Below are 19,272 nucleotides of genomic sequence, written 5' to 3'. Positions count from 1 at the left end.
TTCATTTGTTTTCTGCTGCTGGCTTAGATATGAAAGCTGTGGGAGACTTTTGAGCCCCCGCCAGTTTTTACTCAGTGTCATCAAATCTGAACTGGCATAACAAAACTGGCACAGGGGTGGCAAACTGAGTGAGAAGGCCAGCTCCAGTATTTCTGGGCAGGACAATGAGTCCCAGCCAGGTCCAGAAGTGAAGTAATGTATCAACAGGAAATCAAAAAGTATGTTGCAGATGTTTCTTAATTTATAGATTACTTGTTCCTTTTGTTTAGTTTAAACTTAACTTTAGTGTGTCCTCTTAAGCACTTAATACTATTTTTTAACTTTATATGTTCTATACTAAGTTGACACTGTTTTTTTAAGCAGCCCGTGCAAGGTGGTAATAATTTTCCTTGAAAATGTTGAATAATTTTTCATTATCAGTAGAATAAAATGATTTTGTCTTTGAAGAAATGTCTCTCATAACGGTCCAACTTATAAGCTGAAGACTGCCTGTGTTAAAAAAGTGGCTTTTAAAGTTAGGTAACATAAACAAGAAGAACTTTTGTTAAAAAAGCAGATAATTCTGTTCATGTTTCAAAAACGTTTTAAATTAGTTAAAATAATTAGTTTATTAGCTGATGGTACATTAACAGTTTTGAGGCCAACCACATAAGTAAAATCACTTAATAGTGTGGTTCTAATTTATGCTTCTGCTATTCAGGTTCAGCAATATCAGTTACTCCCACATTTAGAATCATTTCTCAACTGTAACTGTCTTTGATATGGAGGATCTATCTTTAATCATGAGCCTCTCTGCTACAGTTATTGTAGCAGGTGGCCTGGCTTAATTCTGACCCTTGGCCTCTTGCCACATTTCATTACCCACTCTCTCTTAAAAGTTTCCTACTCTATCCTCATAAAACATGGCAATAAACAAACCCAAAAAGCTTAGAAAAGGACGATTCTGATTTGTTTTAGATGATAACTTTATTTTTCTTCAGCTGTGAACAGTCATCAGAGACAGAATCAGCTTTACTGATCAAGTTGAACACATAAATAAACTTCAGTCCAGCATTCGTACAGTTATATAGCAAAATTTACACAGCTTACAGGTCAAAATAACAAAAAATGTAAACATAAAAGTAACATGAAATAGGTTTGAACATTTTTTTTACCATATGATTTGGTAATGCCCTAGTGTGGCCACTTTTTGGAAAATGGTTAAGGTAAATTTGTCCCTATTGTTACATGTGTTTATCCCATTGTCTCCTTCCGTCTTGATTTTAAATGACTTAAATCAGCTGCAGGTCCTGGAGCTCAGAAGTGTGTGTCTTTAGCTGGCTTGACGGCTGCTATGAAGTTGGTTGCTACTAGATGGAAACACCCCTTACTGCTTTCTCGTAAAAAATGGTTAATAACGTTTATTGATATTGTGTATTTGGAACTGTCTACAGCTCGCATCCATGGAGCCAAAGAGGACATAACTCAGCTATGGTGTGCTACAGTGGACAATCTTAAGAACTTGCTGAATTGTGCAATCCCCCTCACACAATTTCTCTTACAAACCCACATACACACACCTACATCGACATAACTTTACCACATTACCACAGCATATGAATTTTCTTCCTTCTTCTGAACCTGTTGTTTTGTTTTGTTGTGTTTTTATTTTTATTTTTGTCTGTTTGTTTTTTTATGTTTGTTCCTTGTTAATCTATGTTTGTAACTGCAAGAAATTACAATAAAAATTTGATCACAAAAAAAAAAATAGGTTTGAAAAATGCAATACAGATTTTGTTATCTGTAGATTCTGTGCATATGGAAGACCTAAATGGACATCCATACATTTCTGCTTCTCTCTTGAGATCATAACTTGATGTTCTCGTTATCAGCTTTGTTATAAGGATAAAGCTGGTTGTCTTGTGATGAGATTCCAGTCTCACCAAAAGAAAAATTAGATTTTTAGATTAGACAAAGTGTGATTCAATATTTTTAGACAAGTGAAATGATCTTTTCTCCAGAAACTGAGTAAACACAATTTGCAGAGGCATGTCCATAGAGGGCTCGCGTACACAAATTAAGGAAAGCAAATACAGTTGTGCTCAAGTTTACATACCCTGGCAGAATTTATGATTTTTTATTCCATTTTTCTGAGAATATGAATGATAAGAGAAAAACTTTTTTTTCACTCATGGTTAGTGGTTGGGTGAAGCAACATTTTTTATCAAACAACTGTGTTTACTATTTTTATATCATAAAGACAACAGAAACTACTCAAGAAATCATAAATTCTGCCAGGGTATGTAAACTTATGAGCACAACTGTATATTGACTCGGTGAAGTTCTATAGGGCTACTACTCCATGTACACACTGGGTGAATGTGTAAGGACCATAGCAGGGTTCCCACTCTTTTCCAGAGATCATTTTCCAGGACATTTCTAGGACATTTTCAGTGATGATCAAGCTGGTATGACAGTCTAAATTTAGTTCCTAATTTAGTTCCTAAATAGTCTAATATGTTCCTCTCAGTGGAAGTGTACATTGAAGACATGCAGTCTATGGCGATCTATGAAATCATCTCTTACATGCTTAAAAATGATGGCAAATTGATTATGGAATAATGCAACCACAGATGTACAGCACCTTATTAGTGCAACCAAGTAACAATGATGGCCAACTCTCATCTCAGCTTTCTCTTTTCTCAAAAAATATAAAATTAGCTAAGAAAAAAACAAGAGCCAGCAAAGGAATCTGGAAGCTGCCTAACTGAAGTAAATAAATAAATAATATTAATAATCAGAGGATAAGTGCATTGATTGACAAAATTAGATCTGAATGACAAAAAGGGCCACAAATGTTGAATGGGGATGTATTTTTTTTTAAACCTTGTTAGATCGCAGGCAGTCATGTTGAAATAATTTTCCAGAACAATCCATGATTTTCCAGGACATTTTACTTTTTCTCCCATTTTCCAGGTGTTTTCCAACGGAAGAGGATTAGGGCCACTGAAAAAAAAATTAAGTTTAAAAAAAGCTTTTTTAATTATTATCAGAATTCTGACTTTAATCTAAGAATTCTGACTTTTTCCTCAGAATTCTGACTCTTTCCTTAGAATTCTGACTTTTCCTCGGAATTCTGACTTAATTCTCAGAATTCTGACTTTTTCCTCAGAATTCTGACTTTAATCTCAGAATTCTGACTTGTTCCTCAGAATTCTGACTTTTTCCTCAGAATTCTGACTTTAATCTCAGAATTCTGACTCTTTCCTTAGAATTCTGACTTTTTCCTTAGAATTCTGACTTTTCCTCAGAATTCAGACTTAATTCTCAGAATTCTGACTTTTTCCTCAGAATTCTGACTTTTTCCTCAGAATTCTGACTTTAATCTCAGAGTTCTGACTTGTTCCTCAGAATTCTGACTTTAATCTCAGAATTCTGACTTTTTCCTCAGAATTCTGACTTTTTCCTCAGAATTCTGACTTCAATCTCAGAATTCTGACTTTTTCCTCAGAATAATAATTTCAAAAAAAAAATTTGACCTTAATTTTTTTTTTTTTTCAGTGGCCCTAAAGACCTTACATTTTTTTGTTTTCAGTGGCCCTAATCCTCTCCCGTATTTTCCAGTACTGGAAAACTGGTCAACTGTTTTCCAGGTTTTTCCAGTGTTTCCAGGACGTGTGGGAACCCTGCCATAGGTAAAGACACACTTGTATATAAACATACAAACTTTAAAGCAGCACTCTGCTGAACAAACATAAACACATATGACCGTACCATGTATGAGGCTCAGGGGTACTGGAGTAAAGTTTGGCAGAACTGATCTGGGAAAGACAAAACTGTTAATAATGTCACCCTAATCGAATGCATTTGTTGTATTTGCCTTTTGTTTACGCATTTGAGAGTAACACAGCTGCTCTAAGAGGTATTTCAAATAAAGTTTGTTCTACACTGAGTGTATAAAACCGAGTTTGGTCCCCGGGTGGCTGAATAGAGTAGAACAATCCAGTGGGCAGAGAGAGAGAGAGACGGAGAGACAGAGAGAGTCGAGAGCCCTAAGACGCACGGTTAGCTGACAACTATCAAACAACGACGGCCTGACAAGTCTTTAAAAAGGTCTAAAAACCTCCACCGGTAAACAATGTGACCAAGTGACAAGAACACCGTGGGGAGCACCGTCAGAAACACATGACAGCCAACTTTGGCTGTTGTGAGAGGCGCACCATGGAATCTCAGCCGAGGTAGGCAGACACGACTAGCCACCACTAGCTGTTAGCTTCACAGCCTGTCTGGGTAGCTGACGGTTAATTAGCCACATACAGTTAGCCTGCTCCTCTCTTACTAGCAGGGCTGTTTACACGACTCTACGTGAAGTTACTGTCTACAACTTTGTGAGACTACAAACAGGAAGGTTGTGTGCTGCGTGTTTGTTGATATTTATAAACTGACATTCAAGGTTTTTCACGCTGGGTACGCATTTTCGAGGAAAGAGGTGGAATCAGCTGGAAAGAGCAGGCTGATGTGATTTTTACCAGCTGGTCTAAAAGGGGCTTGTCATCTTTATTCTGCCTTATTTGCATTCGTTTAATAGTTTGGATTTGAATATGTTTTATCTTGCAGTTTAACATCCTCCTTCAAGGTGTTTGACGTCTGTGTTTGTGTCTCTGAGTGTATGTCATCATAAAAATATTTATATTAATAACAATAAAACAGGACTGGCAAATGTAGCAATCTTGGACTGTGCCAATATAAGCAGAGGTGCCTTGCACATGTTTTTAATTTTCAGGCACGATTGTGCTAAGCATATTTACTAATTGATAGGCTGTCACTATCTTTGTTTAAAAGATTACTATGAGCATGTATTGCAGACTGATAAAAAAGATTAGGGATGCACAGATCCTACCTTTTAGGTCCCGATACCGATATCGATACCTGGGCTTTGGTATCTGCCGATACCGATACTAGCTGATCCTGGTATTGATTTAACAATCTCTATTCTGTAGTGTGAGGATAGAATCATGTTTTGGCAACTTCAGGCTTTTCTGACTTGATGGTGAACTGTACCTGGGTTCCCAGTGCTCAACCAGAGGCTGGAATCCCTCAATTTCAAGGATCTGGAACAATTAAATCCAATAACCTGTCCGTTTTTTCACACTTTGAATCCATGTACAGAAGGTTTCTTGCTTCTTTGCAGTCGGCTACAGCTGATGTAAACTTCTTCCTTTGGGCTACCATTATATTTTTCAGCGTGACTGCCATCCGTCGAACTGTTAGCGCTGCACATGTTGCAAGTTTCTGGCGGAGTTGTCAGCAAAAGAAGCGTGACATGCAGCTAAACTACAGAGCCTCTGTATTTATCCTCCATCATGCTCCACCAGGCAAAAATTATGATATAGGAGACGCACATGGCTATTGTAAACACAGAAAAGCATAGAACTGAGATGAATAGATCCGCCATATGGATCAGCACTATATATCGTCCCTTTGTCACGATATCCAATCTAGCTTTTTGAGTCCGATCTAGCCGATATCCGATACCAAGATCGGATTGGTGCATCCCTAATATTTACTAATTGATAGACTGTCACTATCTTTATTCAAAAGATCAGTATGAGCATATATTGCAGACTGATATAAAAGATGCCTTGGAGTGTTATTGTAGAGGTTTTCAATTAATGCATCAAATCACTGTCTAAGTGTTTCCTTGGGTTACTTGTAGGACACACTCTGAATACTTTGATTTATATTCTGCTTGCAAACTCATTACCATCTTAAATTATTTTCACTGTCTGCACAAAGACAATTTATGACAAAAAAAAATAGTTTTAAAAAATGTCTTATTTTCTGAGAATAATAATTGGGGATGCACCGATCCTGGTATCGGCTAGATCGGCCTCAAAAAGCTAGATCAGATATCGGTGACAAGGGAACGATATTTAGTGCCGATCCATATGGCAGATCTATTCATCTGTGCATTTTTGCCCAGTAGAGTAACAATGTATTCAATTTCTTTAATAGCCCTCCTCCCTGTCACAGGTTCCTCTTATCCACTGCTGAGGTTTAAAGTTGAATTGGAATATCTGTTGGTTATGAAGATAACTCACCAAACTGCTGGTACACATTTATAATCTCTTGAATAATGATACTGTCAGTTTAAAAATGTTTATTTTATTTTGGTTTACAAAGTAAGAAAAGCCTGAAGTTGCCAAAACATGATTCTATCCTCACATTAAGGAATAGAGATTGTTAAATCAATACCAGGATCAGATCAGCTAGTATCGGTATTGACAGATACCAAAGCCCAGGTATCGATAGCAGTATCGGGACCTAAAAAGTAGGACCATGCATCCCTAATAATAACAATTGCAGAGGAAATCTTAGATTAACCACCTGTCACCTAAGCAGTATGAGTGTGGAGTGTTTACGGCCTGAAAAGATACACAAACACCATTCTTCTTTTCTTTTTTTTTAACAGTTTTTATATAAGGGCTGTATAAAAACAATTATAAACAAAACTAACAACTGAGAACCCAGAACAAGGGTTTGTCAAAATATTTTATTTCCACCATATGACCTCTATGAACCCCAAAGTATGTCACTCCCAGGTTGCCTTTTTGTCCCTGGTGGCTCTCTGCTGTGTAAAAGGCTTTGCATCTTTGATGCGCTCTGCCATCTTAAGTTTTGACAGTGATATAAATACATTTTCTCTTTTGTTGTTTTATTTCAACATTTTCTTAAAGCCCCTGTGGCTGTCAGTTTTCAGTTCGGGTGATTTGAGAGATGCACTGACATTTTGGTGTTTCCTCCTAACAGCAGAATATAGTACCGAAACATAGGTATAGCATATAACTTTAAAAGTATAGATGTTCAAGAGACAGAATGTCTGTTTACCTTTTGCAGTTGTTTTTTTTTTTTTTATCAGGACCTGTGTGCTCTGAACGTACATTTAAGTATTAAAGCAGAAATTGGCACGTCTCATCAGTTCATCTAAATCTGACACTGTGTTAACAGGATGCTTGATCGACTGGAGTCACACTGTTGGATTTTGTGGCTGCACGTTGGTTTCTCTGATTGTGAATCATCAGCCTACTTGCTACTAAATAATCTGTTAATCTGTTCCTGGCATTTGTCATTAGTGATTAGTAGGTTAGTTGAATCAAAGCTCTCTGACGCGCCTGAATGGAAAGATCTTTAGAGAGAGGGGGTATGGGCTACAGGAAATTAAAGCAAAATTAAAGACAGAAAACCATAGACTGTATAAAATATGGACATAGCATCCGTGACGTCACTCGGATCTGTTTCTGAAGCGCTGTTTTGAGGCCGATCGTCGGTGGCAGCCATATTGTTGCTGTTGAGCGATTGTGACGTAAAGAGGCTGGCTTTGAGACTCCCAGCCAAAAGCTACAGTGTTCCTGCCTGTCAATCAAGTCAGCTGTGCCTCTCATTGGAAGACTCATAATCTCAATATCTTCAAAATTGCTGCGTTTGAAACACCCCCCCCCCCCCCCCCCCCCCCCCCCCCCACAGTGTGAGCCGATCAAGAAATTCGCTATCCAGACTACACTCGTCTTTTGTATCAGGCTGAAAACATGTTTATTTCTGCTGTAAAGATTGTCTTTTTTGAATGTGAGTGTATGTGGTTTCCAGTACTTCCGGAGCCAGCCTCAAGAGGATCCTAAATGAACTGCAGTTTTCAGCACTTCTGCATTGGACTCATATTTTTAGACCGGAGGTTGCCGCTTGCAGAAAACGTGCCATCCAAACTGCCAACAGGGACAGGAAAACTGCTTGAAATAGGTTGTTAAATTAGCATGGAGCTTCTGGCTGCATATGGCAACAGACATACCAGTATACAGGGGTTATGAGTCATTTTGTTATGATAAATTACGATACTGTAAGCAAGGCAGTGACTGGCTGCTTTGTAGGCTTGTGTACTTTCAGTTTAAAGTACGACTTTTTCCCCTTTTACTTCATTCTGTCTTAGTTTACAATCATAGACTGTATGAAAATGGGCGTAGTATCTGTGACGTTACCTATCTGTTCCTGAGCGCTGTTTTAAAGTCAATCGTCCGCAGGAGCCATATTGGAAATGCTGAACACAATCCAAACCTCGTCCAAGCAAGTGTGAGGTAAAGGGGCGGGCCTGTCTATCAAGTCAGCCATGTCCTTATTTGGGCAAAACTAGTAAGTTTGATATCTTCAAAAATTAGAAATTAGCTACTCAGACCTAAACCTTTTTTTGAACCAGTCTGTTAACAGGTTTGTTATTGCCGCAAAGATCTTGTCTTCTTTGAATGGATGTGTATGTGGTTTCCGGTGTTTCTGCAGCCAGCCTCAAGCTGATGCTCGATGAAATGCAGTTTTTAGCATGGGCTTCATATTTTAATAGCGGAGGTTGCCGCTTGTTTACGCTATGTGAAGAAGTTAATTACTCCAAATAACGAACAAAATTGCCATTTAGTGTTAAGGGGTTCAACCACAACATAAAGCACTGCCATAAATCTTTGCATGTAAAATATAAATCTTATGGTGTCATTTCAGCCCATACAGGCTGAACACATACAACTATACATTAGGGAAGGGCATTTCAAGCCATAATACTATATTCAACGATTATTCGAATAATCCCCCCCACGCACACACATACTCACACACCTGTCCCATTGACTGCCCGTTTGTGTCACATTTGCATTAACCAGCAGCAGGACAAGGTGTTGCAAGTCACAAGCTCTGTCTGTGTCTGTCTCGGGCTTTGTGCCGGTGTTTCTGTGAAGCAGGGTTGGGTGTATGTTTACCTTTTTAAAGCCATGCTCAGTCTCTGGAAATACATGTGTAGCATTGTGAGATTCAGAAACTGAGAAAATCACTGCGACTGTTGCGAATGTTTTCTTCTTCTTTTGCTATTTAATGCAGTTAGCAGTCTTCTTCTGTTCGCTCTTGTGGTTAGCAAACAACTGTAAGACGCTCTATAGCCACTGTCTGGCGGGAATACTGTATTACAAACAGGCACCGGTGAAAATCTAAAATTGTACTTTTTAAATGAGGAAATATTCAAAGTAACACTTCGATTTTTACAAAGTGAATGAATATTCAATAATCATTGCCCATCTCTACTATACATGACAATAATAACTAGGGATGTCCTAATCCTGATCTGAACTATAGGAGTGGCACCGATCTGGGCGTTTTTTAATTGATCAGTGATCGGCATTAGAGCTGATCATCTCATCCGATCATTTACGTCCGCTGTCTCTGAACACAAGCTGATGGTGCGAGTGTGCTTCACCGTGTATACATAATGAGAAAATAATAAATGGGACATTGATGTAGAACTCGAGCCATGTTTAAAATGTTATTGTAGAACTCACATGTGCACCGGCAGACACATTTCAGAAAAAAGGCATAAATGCTCTACGCACTCTATAGTAACTCTCCAGGGACATATGGTTCAGTTGCTGCCATTGGGAATTGCACACTGTCTTTTGAGAGTTGTGTTCAGAGCAGACTCGGATTTAAACGTGCTGTAATGCATGCACATCAGTTTTGTGGGTCTCATACAGCAGAGCTTGTAAAACAGATTGAGTTTACAACCATGCTAGCTGGATTAAGTTAAAACATACGACATTAACATAAGACATATTTTAGCAATTTTCAAGTAATTACTTTTTTTTTTTAAGGGAAAAAAACCCCAATATGCATCTCAACTCTCTTATCTGTTGTGCAACTATTATGTAGGCAAACACAAGTATCGGATTGGGGCCAGTATGCACGTCCAGCCATTAGCGATGAAAACGGGCAGTTTGTACTAATGGTGAAGAAAAAGAAATCGATTAGTTGTATGCATGAGCCAGGTTAACGCCCCAACAAAGCATTAAATGTAATGGTAGTAGACCCCACCATTACAGGTGCTAACGGCAGGATTACCACACCTGTTAGGCTGTTCAAAGGATGGAGGACATCGTGCTTATGCGTTACCGTTTAAGACCAAATATGCAAAGACAACTGATATTTAGGGATCGAACAAAAAGTATGACGATGTAGAAATACACTACCGGTCAAAGTTTTAGAACACCCCAATTTTTCACTTTTTTATTGAAATCCAAGCAGTTCAAGTCCATTGAATAGCTTGAAATGGTACAAAGGTAAGTGATGAACTGCCAGAGGTAAAAAAAAAAAATGGTAAGATGACCCAAAACTGAAAAAAGAACGTACATTTCAGACTTATACGAAAAGGCCTTTTTCAGGGAACAACAAATGGGTTGCTGTTCTGCAGCAATTGAGGTTAGTCAAGCCTTGAAAGTTGGTGCTACCAATTCTTACACGTGTCCCAACTTTCCTTGATTACTTACAACCCCCTCCGTCTGCATAGAAGTAGTGTTGGAACACACTGTAGTACCATACCCTCGTGAGCATCATTTGAACAGTCTTGTACTCCAGAAAGTAGTGTGTTGCTTTAGAAATGGGCAGAAAAAGGCAATTAACAATTGAGGAGAGACAGACCATCATAACACTTTAAGATGTAGGTCTTTTCTACAGAGAAATTGCAAAGAAACAACAACCGGACTCTAGTTGCTACGGAAATGCCTGACTCCAGCAGAAACAGCTAATACTACTACTACTACTATCCGTCTCCCCCCTCTCTCTCTCTTTCCAACCCTAACTCGGTCAAGGCAGATGGCTGTCTAAGATGAGTCTGGTTCTGCTCAAAGTTTCTGCCTGTTAAAAGGAAGTTTTTCCTCGCCGCTGTAACTAGCTAAACACTGCGAGGTGCTCTGCTCATGGTGGTTTAAGATGAGATAAGATCGAGTCCTGTCAGTAGGAGTGGACTGGATCTTATCCTGTCTTGATGTTGGGTCTTTGTTGTTAATTTAAGAGTATTTTAAGAGTATGGTCTAGACCTGCTATGTTTGTAAAAGAGTCTTGAGATAACGTGTGTTGTGGTTAGGCGCTATACAAATAAAGATTGCCATATGTTGGCCATTGTGTTCCAGGACTGTGTCCTACTTACTGTATATAAGTTCGGCTGCACAGGGACTGTTTTCTTTCATATGCATAATCTGTTAATTTAAGAAAAATAAACTTCTAATAGAAAAACAATATAGATACATTTACGTGTTTTATGAATGCCTGTTTAAATAGTGAATTGATGCAGCTGTAAGAAAACTTATAAAAGTAAATACACATGTGAACAGCAAGATAAAATGCAGGATCTAATCTGCCAAATGTACTGTCACCTCAGGAATAATGTAAATCCTGATATTCCTTTCAAGTCTCATCATTATGTAGGCATACTAACAAAGTGTGTGTTTCATGTTTGGTCTTGAAGATAAGCTTTTCACAGGAACATTGTGTTCCTTCACCCATGGGTGGTAGTGGTGTAGGGCCTGTGCCTGGGCAGTGTCAGTTTGTGCTGTACCAGTAGTTTGGCCTGTGTCTCTGCTAAATTAATGAGTAGGTGCTCATCTGTTTGGCTTAATCCCAAATCTGCGCTGCTCCACTTGTTGCCATGGAAGCATCCCTGTGGAGTAGCTGTGAATGATCAGCACTATAATTTTAGGAAGAAAACTATTGGGTTTCAAAATTAGGGCAAGTTCACTTTAGTGCATTAAAAGTCTCACAGGGTCTGTTCCCACCAGGGCTGCTGGTTTACCACAACTTATTTTACTACAGTAAACAGTCTTTCTGTCATCGGGATCATATCAGGACAAGTGGTCGTAATTATCCGTTTGATGTTTGCATGGGCTGCCTGTCATCTTCAGGGACTAAAGGGAACAGATGTGAATGTTGTGCTGAATCCTCATGGCATCTGTGAGTCTAATTGCACTCGTCTGTAGATATGATGGGCACTGTCTTCTCCCATTAGACTCCACTGCTCTTCCCCCAGGGTAGATCAGTCTGTGATAAGATGCCTTAAAATTGCACACCCTACATATTCTGTTGTTTCTGCTCCAAATGATTTGACCATATGGATCAGTCATGTTTGTTATTCTGAGGGTTATAAGTGTATGAGAGGTTTTTGAATTTTAAAAAAATGTAGATTCAATAAGTCACTGAAAACTTAGTCAAGCTTTGCAGTATGGAAGGCACCTTCTACATCTCATCTCTGGTATTATATTACATATTTAGTGTCACAGTAAAGGAGGTTCTGTTTCAAATGATATGCTAATTTTAGGGTCTTGCTTCTGTTCTGTTTTTCAGTGTATACAATGAAGAAAGGAACATTCTCCGCCTCCGAGCATGGGAACAGAGGAACCAAGAAGCAAGCCAAACCCCGGAACTCAACACTGAGAGTGTGCCACTATTTGGGCAGCCATACAAGGTACAGATACACCTAACAAAAGTGGGAAGCTCTTATTCTGAGACTGAGTCTTACCCTGTCTTGGTGTTGGGTCTCTGTTCATAATTTGACATAGAGTGGTCTAGACCTCCTATGTTTGTAAAAGCATCTTGAGATAACGTTTGTTGTGATTTGGCGCTTTTATATTTGAAACAAGCATTTTATTATCATTAAGTATCAGTAATTGGTTTTCTGGTACTAAATAAGCATAATAATGATCTTTCTCTCTCTAAAATCCATGGATAGAGAAGTGAAAATCGTATGTTTCCATTTTTAGACAAAAGAATATAAAAGAAAAACTAATCCTCATTTCCTTCATCATATTGATGAATATAAAGCATACCCTTGAAAAATGTTTGATTTGCTTACTTAAGGAGACGGCTTCTCTCACTCTCAACAAGAGCCTGCTCTCTTCGTCTGAGGCTGCAAATGTCTCAACAGCGTCCATATATAAGACTGGACACTGTGTGCAGAGTGAGAGGCAAAAAGGGTCAGCAAATTACTCACTGCTCGTAAAGTTTAATTACTGAGAGTGCAACTGCTTTGCTCACATGACAGTAATTTAAGGCGACTTAGATGGCATATCAGCTTCTTCTTTTTTTAAGAAACTCCTCCTGTTTGGGAACTACTGGCGCCTTGTATGAAAGAAGAGTTGTCGTGAGACAATCTGTGTAGTTGGTATAGATCACCTGCAGTCAGTCAGGGAATGACTTGCAAAGATTTCAATGATGGAATCATACTTTTTTCAACAGTGGAAGAATTAGAAGGCTGAAAATGTTTAATAGAGGTATTCCCAGGGTGTTTTCACATCAAGTGTATGGACATAAGTAGCAGTTTGATGCTGTATATTAGGATACCTAATACTATTATTAGGAAAAAACCTACTCCAAATGTGGCTTTTGATTCAGTTTGGACGTTTCAAAGAAATTTCATGAAGTATTTGTCACCTTTTAAAGCTCCTGTGAGGATTTTTTTAGCCAATTTCGATGTTATATTTATGACCAACAAGAGCAAACCAGACCACCAGTATAAAGATAGGCCATGTTTGTATAGTTATTTTTAATGTCTGAAACCTCTGCTGGGCCAGTTTTACTTTAATCACCACAATCCCAAGTTCTTCACAGGACCTTTAACACAGCTGTTGTCTTCTTTTTTCAGACAAACAAAGGCGATGAGCTTTCCAATCGAATCCAGAGAATGCTGGGAAGTTATGAGGACGTGAATAACCCCTGTCCCTTTGCTTTGGAGCCTTTACCCATTCCTACGTATATAACTTTCACGCAGTCTGATCAGACTCCGACAAACACAGAAAAAACAACTCGACCTCCATTCCATAACCAGGTCAATAATGTGTCCAACCAAAGTCAGAGAGCTCCATCTAGTAGCGGCTACTCCTCTCAGCCTGTGAGGACGTCCACTCCTTCTTCTTCTTCTTCTTCCTCCTCTTCTTCATCCTCTTCTTCTTCTTCTTCTTCTCCAAACCACTGTGGACATTTGTCAACTTTTCCTGGACATCAGCAAAAGAAAAGCAAAGCCCATTTTGATCATATGGTCCAGGAAATGTCTCCTTTGTCGCCTGATGTTAAGCCGCTACCGTTCCTACGTTCCAGTGATCATGATAACACTGACATGGACAGTAAAGACACCTTCGACAGACTTCAGCTTCAAGGGTCCATGAATGACCCCTCTGAGTCTTCCTGCATCATGGATATTTCCACAGTTAACCTCAAACAGTCCCCAAAAGACGTTTCTCAGCCTCATGGCAACAAAGGTAACACACTGCCTTCACAGACGTTTCCTTCACTCCTGCCATCCAAGCAGCCCAGTGTAGTCATGACCCAGAAGCCAACAGCGTATGTGCGGCCCATGGATGGTCAGGATCAGGTGGTCAGTGAGTCGCCTCAACTAAAACCTTCACCGGAGCCTTATGTGCCTCTGCCGGAGTTAAGCAACAAATCCGAGCAAGGCAAAAGGAAGGTACTGCCTCAATATTTGGAGGTGAGTAAATTATCTTTAGTCTCATTCAATCAGCTGTTGAGATTATATATACATACAGATGCTGATATGTCTCTTATATATCTGGGACTAAGTTCTTTTACACTGTATTCTTTAGGGATGCACCGAAATGAACATTCTTGTCTGAAACCGAAAACTGAAAATGAGGAAACCAAGGCCGAAAACCAAAACACCGAAATATATAATTATACCAATTATTAGTACCATTGCATTTATGGCTATGACTGTGTACTAGGGATGTCAGCAATTAATCAACTATCATTTAATTGATTGTTAAGCACTTACTCGAACACATTTTTGGTTTCAATTTTATGCTCACTTGCTTACTAGTGAGAAAGTTCATTGTACAATGTTGATTAGGGATGCACCGTGAATTCTTGGCCAAAACCGAAAGCCGCAAATGAGGAAACCAAGTCTGAAAATCTAAAACCAAAAACCGAAACACTGAAAGAAATTATTATGCCAATTATTAGTATGAAGAAGGCCATACATTTTCTATTTGTGTTGCACAGGCATTTTCTAGGCCATTCATTAGCAGACACTTGAAGCTAGTTTGTATAGCAGTTTGAACACACTGGGTTAGAAGAGCTCAAAGTTATAGACAGAAATGTCAAAAATGTTACAACTGTCCCTGGTCTCTCCTACCATTGTATTTATGGCTATGACTGTTTACTAACCTCACTAAAATCAAGGATCTCATTGAACATTTCAGACAACGAGGGTGCATGCCCCTCATCTGGCTCAGAGAGACAAGTCCTTTTTACTGCGCTCTGTTCTCCTTTTCCTGTCTTCGCTGTGCACTTCTCCGTCTCCAAGCGGGTTCTCTGGATCCATCGCGGCCTGGATCATTTCTCGTGCGCACTGCTTTATTCCCACATCCAAATAATGATATTTATAACACGGATCAAGTACAGTCGCGATGAAGTGCAGAGGATCCGAATAGATCTCAGTGAAATGTGTGGTGACAGACTCTAAGAGTGTACTTTTCATTGTTTTCACTCCGTGGTCCGTCTCAACCTCTTTGCTTAGAAGACGCTTTAGTGCTGCAATTAAAGAAATAACAGACGCGGACATGTTGGCCCTTATCCAGGCAAGCGCGTAATGGCCAAGGTTTTTGCTTGTGTCATCACATCATTCTGTTTCGGCTGTGTTGTTTCGGGGATAAAAGTCTTTCGGCCGAAAACCGAAAATGCACTTTTGAGCCATTTTCGTCCGAAAATGTTGCAGTGGCTGAATTTTCCATGCATCCCTAATGTTGATATTTTATTTTGTTTTATTTATTCATTTTCATACGGATTCAGAGGTGCATGATATAGCAAGACCAGAGACTGTGTGGGGAGGGGGGGGGACAACAGAGGGACTACATATTGTTACTCAGTGCACATACACTGCACTTTGGACTAAGAGGATTGTGTGCCTGGCCTGCTGATCACAGGATGTTCTCTGAAACCACAATCATACTTCCGATACTCTTTCTTGACTGTTCAGGCGTTTAAAAAAAGCTCTTGGTCTTCCTTTTGTTTTGGAGAGTTTTGGCTGAACTCCAGTTCAACTCCATTCATCTGCGCTCTGCCTCTCTCTCTCTCCCTCTCTCACACACACAAACACAACCCTTGCACCTGCGGCACGCCACACCTCCCTCTTACCCTCCTGCTGCAGCACGTTGCTGAATGTGCTGCTGTTAATCCAATACAGAATAGCTCTGCATTTACTCATTCTCCAATTTCAATCAACCCTGATAGTTTAACACCTGCCATTGAAGGGATGTATACAACCGTAAACCACTGAGAAGATGGTTTTGATCTTGTTTTAGTAAGTTATGCATTGCTGGAAGAAACATAACAGAAAATACAACAGAAGAAAAACAATGACATTTCAAAATAATAATTCCAGGAACCGTAATCAGGTTGCCCGTGAAGGTTCTCAGTCATCCAGGTCATGGTAGGGATCAAGCTTTGAACGTAATCAGGTTGTTATTGTGTATTTATGAGACATTAAATTACACATATCTTTTTTTTTTACGAAGGCGTATAGCTTGGTTTTCGCTGCAAGCAGCCTGTTAATCTTTTTTTCTTTCTTTGTGTCTGTGTGTATATGTGACCTCAGCTGCCTCTGATAACTTCAGCCCCAGGCTCAGCAGAACAATAAATGAGCTTTGTCACCAACTTACATAACTGCTCCGGGGGCCCATTCACTCTGACCTTATCTCAAACACTGTTCATTCAGAAGGAAAAAAAAAGGAAAGACAGGCCTGAAAACAAACTGAAATACAGCCTGTTGACTCTTACACACACACTCACACACTCACTCACACACTCACTCACACACACACTCACTCACACACACACACACACACACACACACACACACACACACACACACACACACACACACACACACACACACACACACACACACACACACACACACATTTGTCTAATGTTGTGGTCTGCATGTCGCTGCTTGATATGAGGTATTGAGGCATTGTGTCTCTGCAGTGCAGTGATTGAGGCTGTATTCAAAGGGGCTGAATAGTACATTTAGGTGTCTACTCTCCTCACTTCACATACAATGCTGTTATTCAAAAAAGTTTGTCCCTTTAAGAGGTAATATAAAGTGAGCGGGTTGTTACAGCAGATTGGAATCCCAACAGGGTCTTCTACCACCCTGTCCAAGACTAAGTTGAAACAGCTTATGATGCATCTACCAACCATTGGTAGGTAGCATTGGTACCACTTCCATTGCAACTGTAATTCCTATCAGCCTACTTGCGGGTTACATTAACATATATTTTCACTAAATATAAAGTAAGGACTTTAGCAAATTTTTGTTGGAATTTTGAACTGAAGCCCTGTAACTTTTTAAGAATGACGTTTTCTTTTCACATAACCAGTCCTTTCACGCTGCTAAAGCCCAAACTATGTTCTGTGTGTTGGCTTTGTGCCTGACTTCTTAAATTTGGTCAGCTTTTCTTTCATTCAGCTTCTTGTGTCCTTTAATGTCCCTCACTAATTCCTCACCGTTTTCATTTTCTTTTCTTCTTTTCCTTGGGAGTAACTGAGGACATGGGATGTCAATTTTTAGGGGGCAACCGGGAGCACAACCGGGTCATAGTCATTCCGGCGCCAGAGAAAGAAAATGCTCATGGAGACATCCATGAGCGCCCCCAGCCCCCAGCCCCCAGCCCCCAGCCCCCAGCCCCCAGCCGAGTGTCTCAGCTGTGTGCAACACCATTAGTCAGCTGATTCACATCGAAACATGCTTTAAAGCTGGGGTTGGTAGTCATGGAAAACTAGCATGAGTTTGAATGTAGCATTTCCTCCGTCTAACCCCTCCCCTCGGAGCTCCTCCAAAACGATGCCCCCGCGACCATATGATCGTGACTGATTCAAAACCGGTCCTCATCGAAACATTACCATAGTGAAAGTTAAAAACACAAACAAACATGGCTGCTGTTAGTACTCACAACTGTCATGCTAGCATTATCCAGTTGTACTGGTGACACGATATCAGGAGAAAAGTTATAACACATATAATACTGTAACAACTCTACTGTTTGTTAAATGTGTTCAGTGTAGATGTTCTTAATTCCTACAGTGTTGACGGTTAGTGAAGGCATCAGGAGAGGTGTAGAGTGTGCAAGCTGGAGAGAGGAGAGACAAGAGGAGAAGTTTTTCATTCATTCAAACATTGATTGTTGCTTTGTTGGTTGGCGTGATCACAGCCAACAGTGACCGATTAGTAAAGATCAACGTGTTCACGAATCGACTCTTCATCCCTACAGCTTCCGGATGGACACTACAATACATCTAAACGTTCTGTAGGACTTACTGAATGTCATTAATTCTTTTGCTTGTCAGAGCCCCCGTGGTGAGAGCTTTTTAGACTCTGATCCGGACTACAGTCCTGAGCAAAGCACCTCATTGGGTCAGAGGGGACAGGCCTGAGGTCGAGCAAGAGGGGCAGTAAATAGAGTCAGGGGAAGCAGAGGCAGGAGACGGGGAGTGAACACCGGGGAAATGTACGCGCAGGAGGCGGGCAGAACGGCAGGACGGGATTTGATTTGTTTAAAAAATTTGACCCTAAAGGCGGTGATTGGTTGGTGTTTCGCCAGGTTTACTCCGGCTGTAGATGGCGGCTTTTTTTCGCTCTTTTTTAGGAACACATTATGTATTGATTGCCATCAGGACATACAGATCATTTTAACCAGTATGACAAAAAGTGTATCTAAATCTGACTACCAACCCCAGCTTTAACCCTCCTATTATGTTCGTTTCTTGGGGACAACAATAATGTTCTTGGGTCAACTTGACCCAGGGCATATCTAATAATTCAAAAGTATCAGAACCCCAAAAATCCCAATTTTTAAAAAAATCTCATTATTAACTCCATTACTAACCTTTTAAATCAATATTTAGCACATTGGTGGTCTTTAATTCTCACAGATCATAGTTCAATGAGGACAATTCATTTGTTTTTTATGAAATTTCATGTTAAAACTTTTTATATGTATATTGAAAAGTGATTGGGGTGAAATATGTCACACAGTTGCAAAGAAGCATTTAGTATTTGACACTTTTGACCCCTTTTAGCCTCCACTTTGACTCCTGGGTCAGGTTGACCCAAGAACAGTATCTGTGTAATATAAACATCAAGGAGGGTTTCAAATGTGTGAAATGAACTGTTTTCATTTTATATGATGTTCACGCTAATTAAGCCAAGCAGAAGAAGTTTCATAGCGAAAAAATACTTTTAACATTTCTTTTTAGATTTTTAAATTTTAAAATTGGGTCAATTTGACCCGCAACATAACAGGAGGGTTAATTGTAAAAATCCTCCCTGAAAGCTGAATGAAATATGAGACTACATGATGTTTGTTCCACATGATACAAAATTGGAAACAAAAAAACGGGTTTGAATAAGTTCTTAACAATCAATGAATC

At 39.6% G+C, this 19,272-nt stretch overlaps 1 protein-coding gene across 2 annotated transcripts in view; it reads left to right on the top strand.

Moving 5' to 3' along the window:
• Window positions 1-3,959: 3,959 nt before the first annotated feature.
• aff1 (AF4/FMR2 family, member 1) overlaps window positions 3,960-19,272 on the top strand; it is a 31,333-nt gene continuing 16,020 nt past the window's right edge. For both annotated transcript variants that reach the window (XM_034709176.1, XM_034709175.1), the window contains exons 1-3: window positions 3,960-4,217; window positions 12,175-12,295; window positions 13,472-14,311. In XM_034709176.1, coding sequence (XP_034565067.1) covers window positions 4,165-4,217; window positions 12,175-12,295; window positions 13,472-14,311 — 1,014 coding nt within the window. In that variant the 5' untranslated portion in view covers window positions 3,960-4,164. The remainder of the gene's footprint in view (window positions 4,218-12,174; window positions 12,296-13,471; window positions 14,312-19,272) is intronic.

The sequence above is a fragment of the Notolabrus celidotus genome, chromosome 19 (genome assembly GCF_009762535.1).
Source record: "Notolabrus celidotus isolate fNotCel1 chromosome 19, fNotCel1.pri, whole genome shotgun sequence".
In the NCBI taxonomy this organism is placed as follows: domain Eukaryota; kingdom Metazoa; phylum Chordata; class Actinopteri; order Labriformes; family Labridae; genus Notolabrus; species Notolabrus celidotus.
This window is presented reverse-complemented; position numbering and strand designations above follow the sequence as displayed.